General features: G+C 39.0%; 4 protein-coding genes and 1 non-coding gene across 8 annotated transcripts; 1 reads left to right on the plus strand and 4 right to left on the minus strand.

Annotated features, from left to right (window-relative positions):
- The first annotated feature begins 126 nt into the window (after positions 1-126).
- Positions 127-197, plus strand: TRNAG-GCC (transfer RNA glycine (anticodon GCC)). The gene has a single exon. It is a non-coding gene; the product is annotated as a tRNA-Gly (tRNA).
- A 182-nt stretch (positions 198-379) lies between these two features.
- LOC110747622 (E3 ubiquitin-protein ligase At1g12760) lies at positions 380-3,479 on the minus strand. Its single transcript, XM_088251741.1, has 5 exons — positions 2,528-3,479; positions 2,091-2,210; positions 1,859-1,991; positions 1,191-1,355; positions 380-882 (listed from the first exon to the last, which is right to left on the minus strand). Exons 1-5 carry the CDS (start codon positions 3,073-3,075, stop codon positions 706-708), a joined length of 1,143 nt encoding a protein of 380 aa, XP_088107867.1. The 5' UTR covers positions 3,076-3,479; the 3' UTR covers positions 380-705.
- A 676-nt stretch (positions 3,480-4,155) lies between these two features.
- Positions 4,156-10,054, minus strand: LOC110747449 (Apoptosis inhibitory protein 5 (API5)). Of its 3 annotated transcripts, XR_015835162.1 has the most exons (18): positions 9,898-10,054; positions 9,663-9,771; positions 9,400-9,561; positions 8,864-8,963; positions 8,698-8,763; positions 8,424-8,521; positions 8,264-8,338; positions 7,831-7,980; positions 7,593-7,658; positions 7,420-7,485; positions 6,483-6,593; positions 5,905-5,994; positions 5,713-5,819; positions 5,273-5,387; positions 5,128-5,193; positions 4,937-5,040; positions 4,556-4,817; positions 4,156-4,467 (listed from the first exon to the last, which is right to left on the minus strand). XR_015835162.1 is itself a non-coding variant. In XM_088251739.1 (17 exons), the coding sequence occupies exons 2-17, from the start codon at positions 9,747-9,749 to the stop codon at positions 4,622-4,624; spliced, it is 1,659 nt and encodes a 552-aa protein (XP_088107865.1). In that variant the 5' UTR covers positions 9,750-9,771; positions 9,898-10,054; the 3' UTR covers positions 4,156-4,621. The 3 variants fall into 3 exon arrangements, 2 of the variants coding, with proteins under 2 accessions (XP_088107865.1, XP_088107866.1); XM_088251739.1 differs by having other exon boundaries at positions 4,156-4,817; XM_088251740.1 differs by having other exon boundaries at positions 4,156-4,817; positions 9,881-10,005.
- An 809-nt stretch (positions 10,055-10,863) lies between these two features.
- LOC110747975 (ATP synthase F1 complex assembly factor) lies at positions 10,864-14,263 on the minus strand. The gene is made up of 5 exons (XM_088252043.1): positions 14,162-14,263; positions 12,998-13,392; positions 12,036-12,115; positions 11,897-11,955; positions 10,864-11,513 (listed from the first exon to the last, which is right to left on the minus strand). Exons 2-5 carry the CDS (start codon positions 13,298-13,300, stop codon positions 11,209-11,211), a joined length of 747 nt encoding a protein of 248 aa, XP_088108169.1. The 5' UTR covers positions 13,301-13,392; positions 14,162-14,263; the 3' UTR covers positions 10,864-11,208.
- A 75-nt stretch (positions 14,264-14,338) lies between these two features.
- Positions 14,339-18,135, minus strand: LOC110747224 (glutamate receptor 2.7-like). 2 transcript variants are annotated; one of them, XM_088252041.1, is made up of 5 exons: positions 17,481-18,134; positions 16,106-17,379; positions 15,650-15,956; positions 15,144-15,538; positions 14,339-15,021 (listed from the first exon to the last, which is right to left on the minus strand). In XM_088252041.1, the coding sequence occupies exons 1-5, from the start codon at positions 17,827-17,829 to the stop codon at positions 14,506-14,508; spliced, it is 2,841 nt and encodes a 946-aa protein (XP_088108167.1). In that variant the 5' UTR covers positions 17,830-18,134; the 3' UTR covers positions 14,339-14,505. The 2 variants fall into 2 exon arrangements, with proteins under 2 accessions (XP_088108167.1, XP_088108168.1); XM_088252042.1 differs by having other exon boundaries at positions 14,843-15,021; positions 15,190-15,538; positions 17,481-18,135.
- Between the last annotated feature and the right edge of the window lie 4,821 nt (positions 18,136-22,956).

Raw genomic sequence — 22,956 nt, forward strand, 5'->3', positions numbered from 1 at the left:
TTATTCAAAACGCAAAGACAAACTGAAACCGTTAAATGTCTGTTACTTCTACAGGGCGCAAAGAACAAATGATATCCTTATGACAGAAGAAATAAGAATAAAAACATAAGACGGATTATCAAACAGGCACCAGTGGTCTAGTGGTAGAATAGTACCCTGCCACGGTACAGACCCGGGTTCGATTCCCGGCTGGTGCAAATTTTTTTAAACCTTTCACGTAATTGCCCCTCTTTTCTTGCCATAACGTAATTACTTTCTCTGGTTTTTTATTTTTTTGATCAAATAATTACTTTCTCTGGTCGGTACACATTTAACTGGCTTATTTATCGTGTCACTTGGATAGCCTAGCCATAGATGGAAGCGAAACTATTTTTGTAAATTGAAGTTAAAACGGAGGGCTATATATTACATTAAAAACTTTTCTTTATTAGATATTACATAAATGCCTTCAACATAAAGAACTCAATATACATGCTAACACCCTTTTGTTTTTGTCGGAACACATGCTAACACTTTTTTTTTGTCGGAATACATGCTAACACTCTAGGCAGTAAAGATGAAGCATCAACAAAGCCGACCATGAAGCCGCATCTGGACTCTCGTGGAATGGAACCCAGCAGCTGGAGAAATCTTCGTGGTGTACACTATATGTACATAGGAGCAGGACATATAATTTGGTCACAACTGTTACACACAACTTGCGTTTTATACCTCTTCACTGCCACTTTGGCTGACAGACTTCAAAATGTTGAACTTGCAGAGTGGACAGGTGGCATTGATCTGTAGCCATTTGTCTATGCAGGTGCAGTGGAAATGGTGATGGCAAGGAAGTTCACGCAGTTCAGTTCCATCATCATAGGCACAAAGGCAGATGCAACATTCCTAAGATTTACCACAACGGTTCACGTTATGAGCACATCTATTCATAGAATTCTCCTTTGTGTAGGGTCATTTGGCAATGAAAAAATTAAAACCAGTCTAGTGTCCCAGACTTCATACACATGACTTGCAAATGGAAAGGCGAAGCCCTGGGAAATGGATGGGCAATTGACAGGCTCAATTGTCGATCATGTACATGGTATGAATTCCAGGTGGTAATACGATAACTGATTTCATCATGTCACTTAAAGAAAAGAAAAAAGACTATGTTATGAGACTTTCTAGTGAAAAGAATGTATCGTGAAACTTACAGCATCCTCTTGGGAGAGAACATGTTCAGTGGGTGTATTAGTATCACATTCGGTCATTATTCCTCCAAAAGATTCTTGGATCTCACCATTAACTTTCTCAAAATCAGATATTGTGCGGAACTTGTACTTTGGCAAATGGTCGATCTCTTCCTTTGTCGCTCCTTCCTGTTCAGAAATAAAACATGACCAGGACATTAGGCACAGACAAATATTTAACAGCATATAAGTGGCATGAGTAGAAACTCACACAGGTTTGTTGATGAAATTCATTAATGAACCTAAAAGTGCACTAGTGATGTAATTACTCCATACACAGAGACCATAATCAAAATTTCACAAGGAAGAGCGAACTCCCTACAAAAATATCCTCAATTGCATCCAGCACAATATCTTAGCCTGGCATGTTTAGACCTTATTTCAGAATCCTAGTAACAATTCGACATAATTTTCTATCCAAAAGAAAAATCTCAATATAATCTTGAGAAGATCAGTTGCTTTATACTGCAAAATAGTCATGTTGACCAATCAAACTAGAGCTTATGTCCATAAGACAAGCAACAAATAACAAATTCATTAGTTTCAAGTGCGCACCAGAATATCCCTGAATAGTATCAAGCAACACAATGTAATATCTGGAATCAACTCAAACATTTCCTATGAGCACCTACCTGATCTGTCACAACATACAAGATAGCAATGATGCAGGGGAGACAGAAGCAAACGGCAATGCCAATGAGAGATGCAACGGCAATGCAGATCACAACAAAAACCACATCCAAAGCAAGAAAAGTGATACAAATCCTGCAAAATAACCCACATTTTATAAGCACAAGATAACAGCATGCACACAAATGGCTTGAAAGAAAACAGATATAAAAGGGCCAGTTAGCTCAAACGAACCAGTACAATTGAGGGGAGTCTCTTATCAAACTTTCACCACCAGCAGTCACCCAGTAGAACCCAAGGATCCACCAGATGAACGAAAACACCGTATTTGCTGACTCCAAATGTTTTGCAACACTGCCACATCAAACAGTCAGAAGATTCTTCCATACATACACATACACCATGAGCTAGAATACTACAAAAGGATTGTTGCTCTACTCCTCAAGCTCGGTCACAATCTTTATTTGAGAAATGGAGGCTCAAATCCAGCCCAAAAACAATATTGCAACAGCTAAATTACAACAAACAGTAACTGTTAAGACTTAAGAGTTAAGACCCCGTTCAAATTTTGATAAAAACAGAAATGAAAAGTGAGTTTTTGTATAAGCCTCTCTCAGAAGCGAAACCCAAAAATTAAAACTTTTAAAATATTATAAGAAAAAGAAAAAGACCTGGTGCCAGCATAGTCCACGCTCTGTTCAATTCCATAGTCCTCACCATCATCACTCCCAGACCCAGAAGAATTTTCCCATCGAGGACTCTCTTCCGCCACCGCAACATCACCCACGCGCCTCCGCCGCGTGCACTCCACGCCTACGCAGGCCATGTGGACCAGGCACTGAAACGCGTATCCAACAATCCAAGTCCTCAATGGCACCAAGGGGCTCTCTTCACGGCTCAGCCACAGCACCCCAATTGCAATCCCCAGAAGCCCAGCGTTCCACAAGAGGTCCAATACGATAATGGGCCGCGAGTAGGCCCAGTCGCTTTGTCGCTCCTCCAGCTGCTCCGCCGCTGCCTCGCGGACTCGGACCGACGGCTCGCGCAGCATCATACGGCGGCTGCTGGCTCGCCGTAGGAAGCGAGCTGCTCCGCGGAGAGGCCTCGGCGGGCGCCGGATGAGCCGCCGGCTCCGCACGAGGTTGTCGCCGATCGAGTGGCTTAGAAGTGGTGATGCGGCATCGGAGGAAGATGGGGGTTGGAGGTTTGAGCCCAACATCTTTTTGTTTTGTGTTTTGAATTATTTTTTGAAAAGCTAATTGCTTTGGGGTTTGTACATTTGATTTGGATGAAGTAAAGATGTGTTGATTTGGGTCTGAAAGGAATCGAATTTTGGGTTTGAGAGTGCGTATTGAAAGGGTGAGTTTTCGGGGATGGTTTGATCGGAGAATTGGAAGAGAAAATTTGGCGAAGTTTGGATCGTCGTGAAGAAGAAGAAACACTCGAGGCCTACTTATGACGACGGAGTTGACATACCCGCGGGATTAACGAAGCGTGTTTGTTTTCTTTCTTTTTTGTAAATAGGAAAAGATAAAAGTATTTATTTGTTTTCTTAATCAAGGTTCCAATAACACAAACAAAAATGAAAAGAAAGACAAAAGAGGTAGAGAAAATCAAAGGTTTAATGATTCATGGACATGGAGGCTGTGATGAAGATGATTAATTCATAATGACAATTAACATTTCTTTAATCATTATGAAAAGTTGGTCCACAATTTCTTTTCCACATAGGACATAACCCCTTTAAGCTTTACCTAGTTTAGAGTTTGATTTTTTAATACGGAAATTCCTACAACGTACCCACAAACCATCCAAAACGTGTTATGAATCCATCACTTCTTTATTTTTTGACACAAGCAATATTGGAGCACAAGAGCTCGAGTGTTATGAATCCATCACATTTTTTATACATGTAAGTTGCATTGTAAACATAATTTACCGAATGCTGTGGTAGAAGAACCCCCTTTCTTAGTTTACAAACTTTAAGCGGCTTGGCATATGACGTCCTCCTCAAATTTCTTTCATTCCAAGTTTCCTACATTTTCATCCCATCCACACCACAACTGCCAAAAACACATTCAAAAGCAAAAGGGACGGCCATGGCCAAATGCTTCCAAAAAGTTCCCGCCAAGTAGCTTCAAAAATGCCGTGTCCTTAATTCCTTAACACGAGACCCCGAGCTGTGCCAGGATTGAAACTTCAAAGTTAAGATCCAACCAGGCCCGCCCATTTGGCCTTTACCACTTTCTGTCTCCCATCGGTTTAGGACAGTTGATAAATAATGTGCAACAGTATGAGGTTATGCAACAGTAAGGGGTCTTTGATTAAACAATACAGATGAGATAAAAGCAACATCTATCAGTCTGAGGTCAATGTCATAATCTGAAAGCCATAATAACAAAGTGATACACTAATTATCAGTATTATAAGTATTCCCCTGAAAGCAATCTTCACTGGAATAAACACAACATGGATGCACTTAAAAGTATGGACAGATTCCTGGAATAGTCCCGGGCTGCTGCATAATTTTTTCTTAGTGGATTGACAACTCAGAGGCACTAATCCGGTAGCCGTTCTTCTTGGGCAGGGCTCCAGAGGAACACAATAAGTACTGTTAATCCACAATGAATCTATAACTAATCAGCTTCCTCAATGAAACAAAACTTGTTCCTAAGAGAAGAATTCAATACATCACATACTCATATACGTATTCCTGCGGCGCATCTCTCACCATCCTGATTTCCAAGAATTTTCTCACTGCGAAGCTACCTGTAACCCCTTCCCCTTCCACGTCCACCCCACCCTCTGCCTCTGCTCCTTCCCCCACCCCCGCTTCTTCCGCCATGAGATAAACCTTCAAATGCTCTATTGACAAGCTGATTTTGTAAACCGCCACCTCCACGGCTTTTCTTTGAAGCCATATTCCCAGATCCATTGGCAGGATTAGCAGGTCGTTTTGTTCTGCACCAATACGTTTAAACAAAATAAAACTGGATCTTTTCAAGTAAGCACAATTTCACTAGCATAAAAAATCTTGTTTCCACATGCTAATTAGACAGGAGCAAGAACATTTATATTACCCTGTAGCAGGTGTGTTAGAGGGCACAGCAGGTTTTGTCGCTTCTTTCCAAGATAGGTTGATACTCTTGTCTCCAATAAATGAGGGTGTTTTTGAATGCAGAGTCTACATTTGTTAAAAAACATTTAAAGATTAGTTAAAGCTCATGAATTAATTATCGTGCGTTCATAATTCTCAAACAGTTCGGTTCACCTTTGTCATTGCCAATATGTTATTGCAGGTTCGCAACCCAGTTGTAGTATTCTGCTTTTCAGTTTTCTGCACATCAGAAAAATATTGTTTTTAAGATCAGAAAAGGTCCACAAGATACTGTGAAATCTCCATAGAATCAACTCACAATGCTATCCTTCGCTTCGTCAGATTTTGCAGCTGCCATAGCTTTGTTCTTTTCAGCCATCCCCTGGGTTAATTTCTTCATAGTAGCCCTAGTTAACTCCTCAACATAACTCAACCTGCGCATCAATCAAAACACTTTCAGTTATAAGGTGCAGCAACTTGATAATCCTCCATGTAAGATATCAGTAACTTGCATAGCCCCCAAACTTTCAACCACGGGATTCTCCTCAATTGGGGCCCACTACCCTCATCATAAATAATGATAAAAGACTAAAACTTGATATTGTGTGGATAGGCTGGGCCTTTTCACCACCAGGGAAAAAAAGCCATAATTCACCACCACCTGAGCTAGGGCCCAATTATATTGGATGCAAAATGACAAAGACATAATATAAACTATTAATAAGCAATAAAAGATAGATGGAGAAGAAAAAAAACCACCTCTCAGTAAATTCCTTATACTGCTCCGAAAAGTCCTCCCCAAGCCTATCAGATGGTTGTCCAGTCACTATCTTGTAACCGCATAGACTGTTAGTAGCATTTGGAACCTATTTCATAAAGCAGTCAAGTAAGCACTACACAATGTTGATTCACAGTAGTATTAACAAGAGGTTGATTAGAAGCCAAACAAACCTTGTGAGAAAGATGGTGAAATGTGTACAACAAGCATTCTACATAAGTGAAGTTAAACTCCTCTCCAGTCTTTCTCCGAGGCATGTTTTTCTGTAAAAACAAAAAGGAATAGATGATAATTATTTTGCGACAAGACAATATACAAAAAATGACTCAGGAAATGGTATTGTTATCCAGCCCTGGAACCAATTAAAAAATTATATTGATACTGCAAACCAAAGAGTGAATGCAAATATATCAATCCTAATCAGTGTTTTTAGAGGCCCAATTGAGGCACACCTTATAGCAAGGCAGCAGAGAATCACCTTGAGGCACCCTCTGCTAATAATTGGATATCATTCTGAGATTGTTTATTATAGTTGAACTATAACTAATACAAGAATACCTGTTTTAAATTTATTCTGATCGTAATAATTTGAATCCCAAAAGGCTTGTGCCTTGTCTTTTGGGTAATAAAACGCCGTGTGGTATGCATTGGCTTTGAAAACATTGATTCCAATTGTGGAGAGTAGTCTAAAGGTTGGATCTTCACACTACATAGTCCATTTCCTAATAATTCTGAGTATATGGAATGGTACCTTTAACAGCTGAACAACAGAAGGAAGAATCTGACGTGAATCTTGTGGAGTTGTGTAAGGTGAAACTTCTGCAAGGGCTTTGAGCAAATCTAGCCTTCGTTCGTCAGGAAGCTGACAGATAAAATATTGTTTGAATAAATATATTTTACAAGGTTTCCCATTTGAACAAAACACCATAAAGACAGCATCATCATCATCATCAAAGAAACAATGTCAAATATTCTAGTAAAGATACTACTAACATTGAGATGTATTTTCACTTTTTTTTATATCACTAAAATGCTAGCAAGTACCATATTCCCATGTAATTTTACTAATGCTATTTTCCATACTGTCCCTTGTTTTCATATCAGAATCTAGTCATCATTTCTCAGGGTCCTCGTAACTAAGAGTATAGACAAGTAAGTAGACAGCATTACTTATAGACCTATTAAAAATCCTCGCACAATATGGACAATAAAGGAATCAACTATTTGGTCTAAACGCGACTTAAGTTATTGAGTATTTGATTCAAGAAAAAGTAAAATAAAAGATGACAAAACAAGATTAGAAGACCAATGCCAGTTATTCCCCACTTCTTTTGTTTTTCTAACGCGAGTAATACAAGCTCTCATTCTTAAACCTAGTTGATAGAAGAACATAATCACTAGTAAATATGATATATCATCCCAAATCCTGATAACAATTTTTTTTTTTTGGGGGGTGAGAGATAACACATTTCACACATAAATCAATAAAGTCAGAGAAATAATTATTCTATCCCAAATTCAATTTTATATATACCACTTTTTTTAAGGCTATCCTTACTCAATTTTATTTGCGGCAATACTGACTCAATTTATGAAAACAAGAATACAGAAATAACACTCTAAATTACCAAGAAACTTGGGGCGCATACTGGAAGTGTATACCAGAACATTAAAAGTATAGATGTTACCTTATCTGAAACAGGAAGGATGTGTTTGTTCAAATAGTTGAGGAATTTGCTGCTTGACGCACCCCTCTATGTATATAAAAAATATGAATAAACAGGGCTGCTACTTAATTGCTAAAAAAAAAATTTACACAGCAAAAATGCACGGAAAAAAGCTATAATATGAGAGGGCATACCACAACAAATGGCAGAGCCATGAACAAGCAAGATATCAACCTGTCAATATGATCTGCATCTGAAACCTGCATTCCAACCATTTCGCAAAAAGTTATTAAAAGCGCCACCTACATTCTTAAGCAGTAATATCACAAAGGAATAATTCCATATTCATTTCCAGCATATTTTGCATAGTACTCTTGCTCAAAGCTGCTATTTCATTATCCTTAAAATCAACACAATAAAACAAACACTTACATTGAATTGGGCATCTAAATCAGCTTGTCCTTCAATAATACCAATTAGTTCTTTCATGCGTTCAGGAGGAGCTTTCTCCCCAAATATGCTCAAACTTTTTAAGAAGTCCATAAACATTCTAAATTCTGCCCCAGTTACATCTTCTAAACTCTGCAATTGGACTCAATCATATTAGTCATACATCTTGCTACCTTACAACAGAATAGTAAAATAAAATTGAAGAGATCATAACTTCCAAATGTTTTTTTTAAAATAACTGTAGCATGAGGGGAAGAGGACCGCATATCAATCAACAATAGAGGTAACGAAGCAATGCAGAAGACTAGTAGAGCATGCCACACTCCAAAAGAATACTTATAGATGTACTTTAAGGACGGTTTTAAGCCTCTAAACATACACATGAAAACAGTTGAAACATCACTTATAACCACACCTTTTTTATCAAGTCAGTAATATGCCTTTCCATTTCCTCCTGAGGCTTCAAAAGTTCAGATTTAATTGGAAACACCTACAACGGCAATCATTTGAACTCCAGTTATGATAAAGAGAGTCATGATAATAACCGCATTGGGCATTTCATATAATGGTTTTACCTTCTCTCGAATAAAGGTTAAAACCTTCTCACGAATAAACTCATCTGTGCTTGGTTCATCAACACTCCCAATGTGCTTGAATAAGGCTGTCAAAGAAACTACACATACAAGAAGATAAGGAATATTATGAAAGAGTTAGATTTTTACATGGATCAGAGATGTATCAGGTGCTGAAATGAAAGCTAGAAAGAATATAGCTTATACCAAAATCCTTCCATAAAATAATCTGTAATCTTAATCATAGCCTTTCAGTTTATAAGTCCCACATATTTACCTTTCACATCTTGCCTCAAAAGGGACATAAGTGCTTTATGCACAGCATCACGCTCCACAAATTCCTCTAAAAGCATCAACAATGCCCAACATCAGACTCATATAACACAATCAATAGACTCCCAAAATCAGAATCGCAAAAACAATGACAAATAATAATAATTTACCAGCGGCTAGGAGTTGCACAAGAATGTCTACAATTTTTGCAATCTGCTCAGGTGTATCCTTGCAGAAAAGGGGAAGGCCCCGAATAGCTTGAACTCGAACCTGCACATTTCATAAATGATGAAAATTAAAACCTTGAGCTGAGTAACAAAACCCCAAGACAAGAATAACATACAGCCACCGCTGTACATGGCTTTGACTATGTCACATCAAACTAATTTAAGACAACAATTTTTGTATAGGAAACAAATTTTATTTTAGAAAAATCCCTCAATATTCCAGTTACCAAATACAGTATACAATGCAATAAATGCATAGACCTCCAGTTACTGGATCTAATCCTCCACGAAAAGTAAGAAATGCCTCATATTTTCCGAAATCTTCCTACTCAAACAAGAAGTCCTATAGTTTACAACTCTTCTCTAAATAGTAATTCAACCTATTGCTCCGCATCCCCCTATTATTTACTATGAAGAGAAGAATCCAAATTATTGAACTACACATGTATTTATGAGTGGGTATACAAATATGAACTGACCCCGAGCTCTTCTTCTTCAATCAAATCAATGTGGGTATAGATGGCAGACTCCGAAAGGTCGGGGAAGAACTTGAAGAACCTAGGAATAAGCTGCGCAGCCAACTGTTTGGCCTTGATGCTCGTCTTGGCCGCATCAATAATCCCCTGGTAGTCAGCCACATTCTGAAAGGACAAAGAAAAATCCCAAACTATTAAAACCCAAAACCCTAGAAATAAAATGTCGACAAAAAAAAACCCCAAATATGAGAGAATGGGCGGGGGACCTGGGATTTGTCCTTGGACTCATTGAGTCGCTCGCCGAACTCGTAGAGCTTCTCGATGTTCTTGGCCTCGTCGGAGGGGTCTGTCATTGGGGCTCTTCTGGCTCTGAAGCTGAGCGAAATTTGGAACAAAAAATTGAATTATTATTATACAAAGGTATTCGAAAATATTTCATAGTTATTATTTTTGGAAATTGAAACTAGGGTTTCGGTGGGCGTACAGGTTTTATTTACTTACAGGCTTTTTGGCTTTAGGAGTATGAAGGAGTGAGAGAGAGAGTTACTGAAGAAGAAGAAGAAGAAGAAGAAGCCGAGAGAGGGTTTGATCGGCAAGATAAAAAGAGGAAGCTTCTCTACGCATACGCCTTTACTTTATCACATCTACTTTCACGACGACGTGTCGTCGGGCCTTTGGGCTTTGTCTTAAGTCTTTACCAAGAAACCGAGACATGTTTCTCTTCGACGCTTAAAACGCACCGTGTTTGGGCTCGTCAATCAGGATCCAGTAAAGATGATATTTGACAAAGATAATTATATTACACCTGTTCCTAATGATCCAATAATTCCACAAACGATCGTGTCAATTTATTACATAATGACTATCAAATTATTGCAACAAGAAAGTCAGTCATGATATGAATTTAACAAATAATAGATGCCTTGATGTTAGGAATGTACTAGATTGGATCAAAGAGAAAATTAATAACATGTAATGTTTGGCATAACATATGATTACAATTTACGAAGTTGGATTAATAAATCAATGCTATTTTGGGTTGGATTTTGGTATTCCGAATTCTATCTTGGACGCCAGGATTCGGGATTGAATTAGATTGGACTACAATACTTTGGATACAATAATTTCAATGCATAACAATGACATAGGGTTAAAAATAAGGCTATTTTGTGTTCGATTTCGGTATTTCGGATCCAGTTCTTGGGCACCAGGGGCCCGAACACCGGGTCTCAAAATCTCGAAATCTCGAAAATCTCGGGTTTAAGGTCACGGAGTCAGAGTAGCGTGTTTTATCCCAAGGAATGGTTAAATCCTCAAGAAAGCAAATGATGGGCTTACTGGGGGATTTGCTTTTAGGAGTTAGACCACATAAATTTTAGTCGAATTTATATTAACGTTGGATCATGATCCTGCTTAATGGAAGATCCAAAATTAGCACAGAGAGTTATATTGCCAAAGAGGTTCCCATTAAGAAATGGAGCATGCAACTCCAAACGAGAACTTAAATCTAAACGAGGGATGAAAGAACTCATCATCGTCTCAAGTTTTCTCTTTATAACACCAAAGAATTGGTCAAGAAGAAAATAAAAATGGACACTAAGAAACTTCAGGGCACAAGTCAGTATGAAATATGCTACCTCGTATGAGACTCTCTCCTCCATTTCATTTGCTGTGTGCATTTAACATGGTGTAGGATGATGACACTCTCACAAGTGCAACGCCCCCTTGCAAAACTAATGAAGTTAATTCTCCTTTATTGACAAAGCTTCTTCTATCACTGCTACTAAGATGAATTCCTTTCTGTTGGAGAAATCACAGATTGGGTATTTCCAACGCTTGCAAGACATCCTTGAACTCAAAATCGTGTGTTTGTCTGTTGAACCGTTCAACCAGCTTATACCTCGTATCGTTCACATAAAATGATTGGGTGGTCTCCAGAAGCCATTTTGCCTCTGAGTCACTGAGTTTGCTGGGCATTACGACATCGCCACGGATAAGCACCATGTCTTTGCTTTCTGCAAATTCATTATAGTAAGTTACTGCAAAGTACGGAGCAGCTTGAGTTCCCCTTGCCTTGTAATCTTCAAGACCAGTGAAAAGCATGTGTGGCGACTGCACTGCAAGAAAGTTTTGAATGAAAAATTGAGTTCATTTAGACACAATAAGGGGCATAATCCAATTTTTTAATTCTTATAGTCAGAAAAGTTTGTTCAGACTCTTTAGTTTGTACTCTAATGAGAAAATTCTCTACTGATTTGCAACATTGCACAATGCCCCTCATCCTGAGAGGTCCCATCAGCTGGCCTTTACCTGCTCTTTGACAAAATCAAAGAAGATCATATATAACTCTGACATATTAATGGCATAAACTAAGAAAAGCAAGTTTACCCCACAATTGAGCTTCTACACAAAATTTACACTGTTCAGTAGTAAATGCAAGATGTGCTAACTACAAAGAGTAGTACATACAGTCATAAAAGAAAGCGACTAGAGACCAAACCTTGAGCAAACATTGTGGTATAACCACCTCCTCTCCACAAGGGTATGACAAAATACCGGCTGCCAGGATAGACAAGTTTAAAGTTAATATAACAAAAAGAGGAAAGAAAACAACAGAAAACATCACGTAAACAGATTACCATTCTGCTGCTCTATGCTCCAGCAGGTGATATAGGTTTGCTTTCATGGATGCACCAATATGACCTCTTCCCAGGTGAAACTGATATAACACAACCCATCCCGAAAGTAAATAACACTAGACAATAATAAGTATGGTCTCACGAAGGAAGTAAATTCACTGAGTAACACACTAATGAAATGATACGCGAGACCATTCCTAAATCCACATGCAAAATAGCTAAAGATACAACTTTTCAGTTTAAATGCACAGTTCAGGCAAAAGATATTTAAAGGTATGAGAGACTGGCAATGCAATTTTCTACACATGGTGCTTATTCAATCTACTGTTCATAAGTATTTGCCTCAGTTTACAAAACACGTTTCAAACTGTGGCCAGCGGAGTTAAAGAGCCTCATACATACACATGCTGTGGACAAATAAAGGAAAGTATTCTTACTTTCTCATCATGGTAATAGTAAATTTTAGTTCTTGAGGAGATCATGAAAATTGGGGAAGAAAAACACTGAGGCCTCAAGCAGCAGACAGCTCAAATTGGCACATAAATGTCATAGGGTAGGAAGCATCAAGATTTGTTTGACACAAGAAATATGCAAAAGCTTATTACTAAAGCAAACTTCCATTTTCTGATACATATTCGATTCATATCAATATCAAGGGACAAGATGGATACAAGACAGTGGCTCAACTGGCAGAAAGTGTGAGCTTGAAATCTTCGAAAGTGCGAAACTTAAAGCTATAACAAAATTAGACCTTACAGTGACAAGTATTGAGCAGCTATAATCAATCTCTTTTACCACTTCAACCAACATAGCAAATGAAACAAGCTTCGGCAAAAATCTTATAATTCAAAACAAAATCGAACCAATCTACCAAAACCCATTTCAAAAGATGACAAAGGGATAAACTTGCGCAGTGAAATGTACATTTAGAGGCGTAGAGAAAGTAAGGAACTGAGGCTTACATCGTCCCAAGCTGAAGCGATGTCCTCGGCTGAGCGATCCTTAACCCTCTCAACATCAATAATGGACCCCAACGGCTTAGGCTTCAAGGGCGCGAACCCAGTAGCAAAGCTCGACGTCCTAAAGAAACCAAGCGAACCCCATTTCAGAAAATCTCCCGGAAACGATTGCTGGTGCAGGTTGTGATGATTTTGTTGCGCAGTCAACGTAGTGAAGAAGTGTTTGTTTACAGCGCAAGTAGAAGAAGAAGCATGGGCGATGAGGTTTGAAGCTGGTAGTGAAATGATCCTTGAGGCTCTTCGCATTTTGGAAAATTTTGCCTTGTGTGAAGAAGTAAGGTGGTAATTGGGATTATGACTCGCTGCTGCAAAGCTAGCTGCTAAGGAGGGAGGAGGACCTGATGGTATTGGTTGGAATATTACTTTTGCCATTACTTGTTGGTATATCTGGAATTGGCGTAACAAGCAGATTTTTAACATTGATGTGGATTTGCCTTTTAATCCTAGTAAAACCATATTTACTGCGGTTGTTGAGTGGGTTAAAGCCGCTATTGGCTTTGGCAAGAAACCTGGTAGAGTACTTGTCTTCTTGGCTTAGGAACCTCCTACAATTGGTCAAGTTAAGCTGAATGTGGATGGTTCTAGAAGGGCTGCCACTAATATTATTGGAGCAGGAGGTGTTATCCGTGACTCCTCAGGTGACTGGATTGCCGGATTTGCTGTGAATTTGGGCCAAGGTCATATCTTGGAGGCTGAGGTTTGGGGCCTATATTTTGGTCTAAAGCTTGCTGTTGAGAAAGGTGTCACTAACCTTGCTATTGAAATGGATGTTGCTGTTGCTGTCTCACTTGTTCAACAAATCAATTCATTGCAATGCCATCCTCTTGCTGCTTTGGTGCATAGTTGTTGTGATCTCATGAGACAAATTGGAAATTGTCACCTTGTCCACATTTACAGGGAAAAGAATTGTGTTGCGGATTGTTTGGCAAACTAGAGTTATAATCTGGATTTGGGAATTTGCTTCTTTGATGAGGCTCCTGTCTGGGTTAGCTATCTGTTGATGGATGACTTACTTGGTCTTGCTAGGCCTCGACTAATGTGCGGGGGTTAGTTGTTTTCTGGGGATTTCCCTTATTTCACCCAAAAAAAAAAAGGAGGGAGGAGGACATTCAGGAATTTTATCAAACACCTTCCGAACGAGAAACCCAAAGATTAGGAAAAGTGAAGGAACATGTTACGATGGACTATTTGTTAAAAAACGGAATTTTTACCGAGCCAAAAAAGTTTTTTATTTTATTTTTATTCATAACAATTTAGTAATTCTTTGTTAATGTTTCAAAATACTTTGTAAACAAGATTGTTTACCTCCTTGCACTCTTTGTTAATATAACATTAATTTCATACAATTGACAGAGCCAAATCTGGCCTGAGGGTATTTATCAAAACCAAATTAAAATAAAAGAAAAAAAACAAACTCTGGTATGGAGTTAATTTTCACTAATATACATATACTATTTCCTTTGTTCTATAGATTCCTGTGGAATGAATTCAATTTGTGCTGGCTCCATCAAGGCCTGAGGATGCTCAGGAGTGTTGGAAGTGGAGGTATAATCCCACCTTAATGGAGAACTCCATTCTTCTACATTAGCAAAAGGTGGAGCTCCCTTTGGAATGCTAAGACTTTGATTAATAAATCCTGCTATTCTAACAGTTCTGTTCCAAAGACTTCCATCACTTGGACTTGGACTTGCATTGCCTTTGTCTGCTTCTTGGTTCTGAAACTTCCTCATCAAGATAACAAGAGATAGGAGCAAACAAAGGGTGGAAGTAACGCTGGTTATTACAAAGAGGCCGGAGAAATTCTTGAGGCTCAAGCTTTCTGGTGTGTTTGAAGTTGTATTGTTTGAACACTCCCCCTTGGGTGCGGTCAGCCAATGTGTTTGAAGTTTCTTCAGTTCTCCATTCTCCAATAGCTCTAGAATGGCCTTAGTGAAATCCCTGGCTATTGGAGAGCCTTGCTGGAATGCCTGCATTGAATGGTGAACATGAAAACAATTTGATTAGTTTCGCAAATCGAATTCATTCGAATACCAAGATGACATTACCAAGATGACATCTTTTATGCATATGTAGTCACATTACTACTCACAAAGCTGAATCCTCCAAATCTGTAGTTTGGTGCAGTGGAAGTATACCCCTTGCAGTTCTGGTTGATGAACACTTCTGCATATGGGAGTTCAAGAAAGGCAGCAGATATACGTTTGCTCTTGAAGTCGTCCACATTGTATTGGGGGCCTACTTCGATGATGTTGCTATTTTTGAATCCAAGAACAACCTCCAGGTAGTTCACGATAAAAGAATCCGCATCAGAACCAATTTTTGCGTCGGTTCTCTTCAGCATTTCAATGTCTGTTACATTCGGGTCCAGTCGTTTGATGGTAAGCATTGAGGACAGATTAGCAGTGTAGCTTGAGCTTAGGATCAATACAACAAACAGCCACTCTATAACAACTACTCGAGTCAAGTTGCTGTAGATTTTCTCTCCTGCAAGATGAATAATTTATGGATTTATATTAGTTCTCTAACAATTTTGGACCAACCCTTTTCATAGTTAGGCACTTAGGCTTATACTAATGTCTGAAATTGGTTACTTACTGTGAGCAAAGAACAAAGAGGAGAAGGTGAACCAAGTTGCTGTGCGAATTTGATCCTTAAAAGGGCCACCAAATTCTGGATTGGATGGGCGCTCCAGGAACCACACTATCAATGTTGTGTAGATCAAAATGCCACCGGTCACCACCCACATTTGCCAAGTAAAAGGCTTCAGAAATAACCATGTTGACTCCTCATAGTTTTCTGGAACAATCATTGACAAACCAGACTCCAGATATGGCTGAGTGAAATCCACTTTCTCCAATCGTTCCGATAGTACGGTTATATCACCAACCACAGCATCATAAGTCTTCCGTTGATTAGTATTTGGATGAAACAAGACAAACATACATTTTCTCTATCAGAAACAAATCAAATGCAACAGAAAGTATATATGAAATTTCAGCATGGAGCAAATGGACTAATTAGAAAGAAAAAAAATAGAAATAAAGCTCTTACCTTATCTTGGACCAGATTTAGCAGACTATCATAGGAGCCATTTCTTGCTTCAATTTCATATGGCAGAGAATAACTCAAATTACTAACTATCATTTTGAAAAGCGCAATGCAGAAACCATCAAATTTCTTCTCATCTGAGTCCTGCCTGGACCAATCAACCTTCACAAATTTGTAGAAGGAAGTTATACCTGGAACCAGAATTCTCATTTTCTTCTCATCAGTAGGCATAGCCCAGCCCTTGGGAGCACTGGTTACTTTCCCGGACCAAATTATGCCAACACCATTACCGCTGTTTGTGCCTTGGTTGACAAAGCTTGGTGAGAACCCAACCTCTGGTGTCCAAGAGATTAATTCTTTGTCTGTCTTCCCATCCACAATATTTATGATCTCGAACTTAGGAGAATACAACAGCACCCCACCTTCTTTAAAGTACATTTTCCCACTTAGACCGGTATAGTTGTTGAACAATGTGTTTAACAGCTCCTGAAGGTTTCTAGTAGAACTGTTACTAGTCATTCTTCTTAGGGCCTGTGTAATGATTGTCATCATATCGAATGCTCGAAGAGCATAAATTCCTGGCTTGGAGTTATCTTCTTCTGAAAACTTTGTTTGGAATTCATTCTGGAACTTGGCATAAGAATTAGTATTTTTGGCATAATAGGTCTTGGTTCCTAAAGTGCCTTCCATAGTGGACATATCAGAGCTGTCAAGAGAGTCAAGCAAACTAACAATACTCTCTGTGATTATCCAAGCTGAGTCTCTTTCTACAAGTCCCATCTTCTTAGCCACCCTGAACAGATGAGTAACTGTAGGTAAAGATGACTGAAGAACAATAAATACCCGAGACTGTACGAGGGGAAGCTTCAATAGCTCTTCTAGCTCAACCCAATTTGGGTTAGACAAAGAAGAAACTCGTGGGAGAATCAAACGGTGCTCAATCTTCGAACCAACGTCTCGAAGAGCCTCGGATAAAACAGCTAGCGTCCCAACAGCACCACCATAGCCATCGTCTTCGTATATTACAACAACCCTTTTCCAATGGTAGGCAGAAACTAAATCAGCAATGCATTTCATTTGAGCAGAAGCATCTGTTGCCATTCGTATCAAATGCGGCCAGCGGCGTTGCATTAGGGGCGGGGTTATAGTTGGTGCTGCAAATGAAATCACTGGAACTTTAGATTGGGTTCCTGCATGATCAGCTACTTGAGCTGCTTCCTGCCAAGTCTCCATGCCAACTATCGCTTCTACCTTCTTTTCCTTTATCAGCTCTTCAGCTGCAACCAAATTTAAATACAGAGAAAATTCCATAAGTACTTTATGTTCAAGCTAATTACATGGTGATGACTGTTATAGTTACCATCATGTGTTTACTAACCAGCAGAAGCAGCACGAAAGGGATCTCTGCCGGAGTCTCGAAAATGAAGGATTAGCTTATGAGTCTTTGAACGGTTGTTGAAGTCCTCAGCTGCAACTTCCATGGCAGCTTTCTGTTCTTTCCCAATACGGGAGTTGAAATTAATGATTGCGCCAACGTTGGTGACATCGCTGCTATTTTGCGCTCCAACTCCATAACCATAGGAGAGAATGATGAGCACAGGAAACAAGATCCAAAGTCTATGGACTGTATTAGCTGTGGTGAAAGGAAAAGACATTGGGTTTTGAAACTTTGATTGTGTAAAGTAGATGGCAGAACCTTTCCCACATAGCTTGTTTATATATGACATGCTAGGTAAAATTTGTGATTGTGATTGTGTGGCAAAAGAAAACGCCGTATTTTCCAGGAAAATGAGTGTAGATTCTCATCCTTGACTAGGTTTGCAATGAAAGAAGACTAGTGAAATGGGAGATCAATTAATGTGAATTGGTCTGCAAGATTAAGAGAAACATAAGAATGTAAGTTTCATTTTCCTCAGGTTTTAAACCTTACAATTTAGTGATTTGAGGAACCAATTCTCTGATCAGAGTTGGAGACAGTGTCTAAGGCTGTGTAAGCTACATGCCCTGCATCTCATCTTTTTCAGCTTTCAACATTGTCATTTTTTTCACGCCTTGTTCATATTGGCATATTCAGATTGGAGGTTCCGTGGTGCAACATTACACTTGGATGTAGACGTTGCCTCTCTTAGTCTTACTGAATGAACGTGTTGTTTTGTCTTTTGTTTTGGTCATTTTTTTTTTTCCCCAATGTTTCGGTCAAATGGAATGAACATGTTCTGTAGCCCCTATTGCTGACCATTTGTTTTCGTATTCTTCTTCCCTTTTAACACCAGCCCACTCCTACCAGATTTCAAGTTAAACCTTTCAAAAGTAATTATTAGCATGGTTGAATTTCGTAGGTAGATTCTTTCTGTGTGTACCCAGTTGACCTTGATATTTAGTTGGGAGTATTTCTTTTTTGTATGAAAGGTATATTCAAGAACCATGATTTATTATTTAAATTGGCCAAGTCTCTACTTCAAACATTCAAGAAGGTGAAAACTCAAACTGAAATAAAGTCAATAGATTGAGATGGATTTAGACAGAGATTCCTGGCCGCAATCTAGTCCCCTTTTTGCCAACAACCAACTGCAAGGAAGCTAAGGGGAGAGGTGGCCACTGCCCCTCCTCCCTTCCGCCCATCTTCCTCTTCCTCTCCTCATCTCCCATTCTTTTTCTCCCATCTTTTCCCTTCCTCTTATCCCTTCTTCCCCTCCTCTTTCCCTTCTTCTCCTCCTCGGGAGAGTTGTGATACCGGTGCTTGATGTTTTGTCTCTATTTCAATGGCAGCGGCAACAACGACGTTGGTGGTAATTGTTGGGATGTGGTGCTCTTCTTTACTTTGCGCCTACCAAAGAACTATGTTGTCATAGGATGTTTTCTTTGTTCGGTTCTAAGTTGAAGTGGAGTGCTTCTCATAGGTCCTTTTATTGTTGTTTATGTGATGACGTTGGATTGTGTTTCTCCTCGGGAGAGTTGTGATACCTGGTGCATAATGTTTTGTCTCTGTTTCAACGGCGGCTGCAGCAGCGACGCTGGTGGTAGTTGTTAGGATACGGTGCTCTTCTCTACTATGCGCCGACCAAAGAACTATGCTAGTCATATGATGTTTTCTTTGTCCAGTTTTGAGTTAAAGTGGAGTGCTTCTCATGGGTCCTTTTATTGTTGTTTATGTGGTGACGTTGAATTGTGTCTCTCCTCAGGAGAGTTGTGATACCTAGTGCATGATATTTTGTCTCTATTTCAACGGCGGCTAGAGCAGCAACGCTGGTGGTAGTTGTTGGGATGTGATGCTCTTCTCTACTCTGCGCCGACCAAAGAACCATGCTTGGTCATAGGAGGTTTTCTTTGTTCGGTTCTGAGTTGAAGTGGAGTGCTTCTCAGGGGTCCTTTTACTGTTGTTTATGTGTTACTCTTGCGTGTTCTCTCTTGGTTTCTACTATGGTATGCCTTGTAGTTTGTGTGAGTATCAAAGGACTATGATTTAACTCATAAAAGGCTTCTTTTGACAATTGGGATGTTCTGCGTTCCTCTCATGTGGGTCTATTGTGTTGGTCTATAGTTGCGGTTCTCATTGGAGGTCTATGTGTTAATTTTTGATTTGTTTTTTTATTGTAATGGTCCAAAGTGACCCAAATCGGACTCTCTTATTAATTCATGACATGTGTGGTACTCTTTCCTTCCCTGGGGTTTGTCCCATGAGGTTGTCCTAAAAAGGTTTTAATGAGACCACTGTATCATGTCGTTCATTGTACGTCTTTGGTTCTATGAATGAATTCTCTTTCTCAACCAAAAAGAAAAAAAGAAAAAAAAAAGATTAAGATGGATTTAAAAAAAGAAAATAATAATAATAATAATAACGTCATAGCATTTTGTCTCATTTGTGGCCTTAGCTTCAACTTGATTGTAATTAAGTCCAAATCAATCCTTATGAGTAGCATCCCTAAATAAAGTGAGGCACCTCGTCGGTTCAATATATTTGCAACATAAATCACTAAACAATAGAAAAGGACTCACCTCGTCAGTACTTCATAAATATATTACTTAATAAATAGCAATTGGTTTTTTAATTTTTTTTTTCTTTAACAAAATACTTAAATACTAATTATTCACTAAGTAAATAATAATTAAAACATAACTACTAAATAAAGTAACTAAAAAAGAGAAATTCAAATTATGATATTTCAATGGTATAGCCGTGCGGCTATACATTTAAAATATTACGTTTATGGAGCCTTACCAAAACAAATTTATGTCCAGAATGCTAAATTGAATCAATAAATTTGTGATCATGAAAATACTCTAGTAATTCGCTGACTCACTTGAGAAGTTATTTTATTGCTTGTGTACTATCCACATGACATGTTGATATGATTTATCAATTTCTCAAATTATTATAATTCAGGCACAATAGTTATAAAATCCAAATTTTACACAAAAAGAACTATAAGAGAAAAAATTGTAGCCAAAGGTGGTTCATATGGTAGATCCAAAGATTTCTATGAAGATGAATCCATTCTCTTAGAAAGGCTAGGATGGTGGTTCATATTTTTTGAAAAATAGTATGGCCGCGCGGCTATACTCGTTTTTTTCCAAATTTATTTTAAAAATAGTACTTCCACGCGGCTATACTCGGTTTTTTTTAATATTTTATTTTAAAAAAGTATAGCCGACGGCTATACTCGTTTTCCCCTAATTTTTTTAAAAATAGTATAGCCGAGCGGCTTGACCCGAACTCGTCACTGCGAACGTCTAGGGCACAGAGCAAGCCCGTTCCAGGTTACAAGCTGTGTTCGAAAAATCAACCTAGGCGCTAGGCGGGAGGACACCGACACCAAGAATTAGGCGGAGCCTAGGTGGCCTGGGCGGATTTAGGCGACGCCTAGGCGGCCTGGGGGGGCTGGGCGCCAGGGCGGGTCGTTTCCTTTTTTTTCCAAATGAAGACAGACAAAGCTTGTTGGTGCGAAGGAGCAAAGGTGACATGTATATAGTGTGTGAGGAGGAAAGGTGACATAAAATAAGAAATGAGGGGTTTGTTTCGTGTGAAATGAAAGGAAGAGATAGAAAACTGTGTTTCTGTTGTTGAGAGAGTAAGAATTGGGAGGCAAATGAAGAGGGAATGAGAGTAAGAATTGGGACACCGACACCAGGGAGTTAGGCGGCGCCTAGGCAGCCTGGGCGGATCTAGGCGGCCGGGGGGGGCTAGGCGCCAGGGCGGGTCGTTTCCTTTTTTTAACAAATGAAGACAGACGAAGCTTGCTGGTGCGAATGAGCTAAGGTGACATGTATATAGTGTGTGAGAAGGAAGAAAGGTGACATAAAATAAGGAAAGGCATAAGAAATAAGGGGTTTGTTTCGTGTGAAATGAAAGGAAGAGATAGAAAACTGTGTTTCTGTAAATTGGGCATATAAAAAATGCAAAGGAAAAAATCTGCTATAACTAAGTTGCCATAGTCTTCTTCCATAACTTCACAAGCTTCACTCAAAGTCTCTGCCAGCCGCTAGCCACCACACCATGTTCCTTATTTTAAGATCCTCACTGGAAAACTCATGTGTTTTAGAGTTTGACTTCAAAGGCTGCACCATGCAGGCAGAGGTCGGTTAGTGGAGGGAGGGGCATTGGCATTGCTCACCCATGCCTTTCTGCTTTATTGATTTCTTTCTAGTACTAGCTAGAAGCCTATTGTTACTGTCAATAGACGAACATGATTTCTGTTCAAGCCCTGAAGCTGAAAGAACCTCCTGCACTGATATTTGCTTTGTCAATAGCTCTTGAAGCTGTTGCTTTGTTTTGACGATCTCTTAATCCTTCTTGTAGCAGCCCTGTCCTTTTCTGTAACATCCACAGATGAAATATACCTGCACTGCTCGCGTCACTTGCAACAAAACCCAGAAGAGGAATCATATCGTAAACCTTCCCAAGCTTCAGTTTATAATTAGGAGGGAGAAGCTCTGAGGCTTGCTTTGATAGACTAATACCAGAGCCCAAAAAGTTCATCAACATGTCCTTAACAAGAGTTGGTGCCCTGAATTCTAAAACTTTCCCATCTGTCTTTACCGATAACAGAAGAGGGATTTGGAAAACAAAGGAAGAAGAAGACTGAAAAACAGAGAGAATATATTGAGATTTTCTGTATCGTTTTTCATTGAATGAATATTACAATGCACAGTTTAGCTTATATACAATTGTAAGGACTGAAGGCTAAGTAACTAACAGCCATGCTTAACAGATGCCAACACTAACACGTGAATAGCACGTGGGTATTCTAACAAAACAGTTGCCCATTTTTCTTGAAGAGAACAAAACAGTTGCCCATTTTTCTTCAGAACTAGAGACAAGTTATATATGTGTATATAGTTACAGTTCTAGCTAGTAATGGAGCCGATTGGGAGATATGTGTAGCTCTGAAAAGGTGATCCTATAACTTGCTGAGAGAGAGAGAGAGAGGATTTGTAGTTATATTAACTATTGCTGGTGCGAAGGAGCAAAGGTGACATGTATAGTGTAGGAAAGGTGACATAAAATAAGGAAAGGCATAAGAAATGAGGGGTTAGAAAGAGATGACATGGGAAAAGTTATTCTTTAGAGAAATAATTTTTATTTATTAATACTTCCTTTCTTAAAAGTGACATTTTCCGTTGGGCATATAAAAAATGCAGAGGAAAAAAGCTGCTATAACTAAGTTGCCATTGTCTTCTTCCATAACTTCACAAGCTTCGCTCAGAGTCTCTGCCAGCCGCTAGCCACCACACCATGTTCCTTATTTTAAGATCCTCACTGGAAAACTCATGTGTTTTAGAGTTTGACTTCAAAGGCTGCACCATTTTTTGTCTCTTTTTTGGCCTGAAAAAAAAAAGAGCCAGCAGGTTTCAAG

This window comes from Prunus avium, chromosome 4 (assembly GCF_965620075.1).
Source record: "Prunus avium chromosome 4, drPruAviu1.hap1.1, whole genome shotgun sequence".
Lineage (NCBI taxonomy): Eukaryota > Viridiplantae > Streptophyta > Magnoliopsida > Rosales > Rosaceae > Prunus > Prunus avium.

What these genes read in the sequence shown, in the direction of transcription:
- LOC110747449 (XM_088251739.1), bottom strand. Translation starts at nt 9,749, where the DNA reads ATGACAGACCCCTCCGACGAGGCCAAGAACATCGAGAAGCTCTACGAG. An exon ending in TAACCTTTATTCGAGAGAAG is followed by an intron (nt 8,339 to 8,423) that starts GTAAAACCATTA and finishes TTGCCGTTGTAG; the next exon opens with GTGTTTCCAATTAAATCTGA. An exon ending in CTGTTGTTCAGCTGTTAAAG is followed by an intron (nt 5,995 to 6,482) that starts GTACCATTCCAT and finishes TTGTTTTTACAG; the next exon opens with AAAAACATGCCTCGGAGAAA.
- LOC110747975 (XM_088252043.1), bottom strand. Translation starts at nt 13,300, where the DNA reads ATGCGAAGAGCCTCAAGGATCATTTCACTACCAGCTTCAAACCTCATC. An exon ending in GAGCATAGAGCAGCAGAATG is followed by an intron (nt 11,956 to 12,035) that starts GTAATCTGTTTA and finishes CTATCCTGGCAG; the next exon opens with CCGGTATTTTGTCATACCCT. An exon ending in TACCACAATGTTTGCTCAAG is followed by an intron (nt 11,514 to 11,896) that starts GTTTGGTCTCTA and finishes ACTTTCTTGCAG; the next exon opens with TGCAGTCGCCACACATGCTT.
- LOC110747224 (XM_088252041.1), bottom strand. Translation starts at nt 17,829, where the DNA reads ATGTCATATATAAACAAGCTATGTGGGAAAGGTTCTGCCATCTACTTT. An exon ending in CTCTTTGTTCTTTGCTCACA is followed by an intron (nt 15,539 to 15,649) that starts GTAAGTAACCAA and finishes TTCATCTTGCAG; the next exon opens with GAGAGAAAATCTACAGCAAC. An exon ending in GATTTGGAGGATTCAGCTTT is followed by an intron (nt 15,022 to 15,143) that starts GTGAGTAGTAAT and finishes CATTCAATGCAG; the next exon opens with GCATTCCAGCAAGGCTCTCC.
- LOC110747622 (XM_088251741.1), bottom strand. Translation starts at nt 3,075, where the DNA reads ATGTTGGGCTCAAACCTCCAACCCCCATCTTCCTCCGATGCCGCATCA. An exon ending in TGTATGTTGTGACAGATCAG is followed by an intron (nt 1,356 to 1,858) that starts GTAGGTGCTCAT and finishes ATTTCTGAACAG; the next exon opens with GAAGGAGCGACAAAGGAAGA. An exon ending in TTCTCTCCCAAGAGGATGCT is followed by an intron (nt 883 to 1,190) that starts GTAAGTTTCACG and finishes GGTAAATCTTAG; the next exon opens with GAATGTTGCATCTGCCTTTG.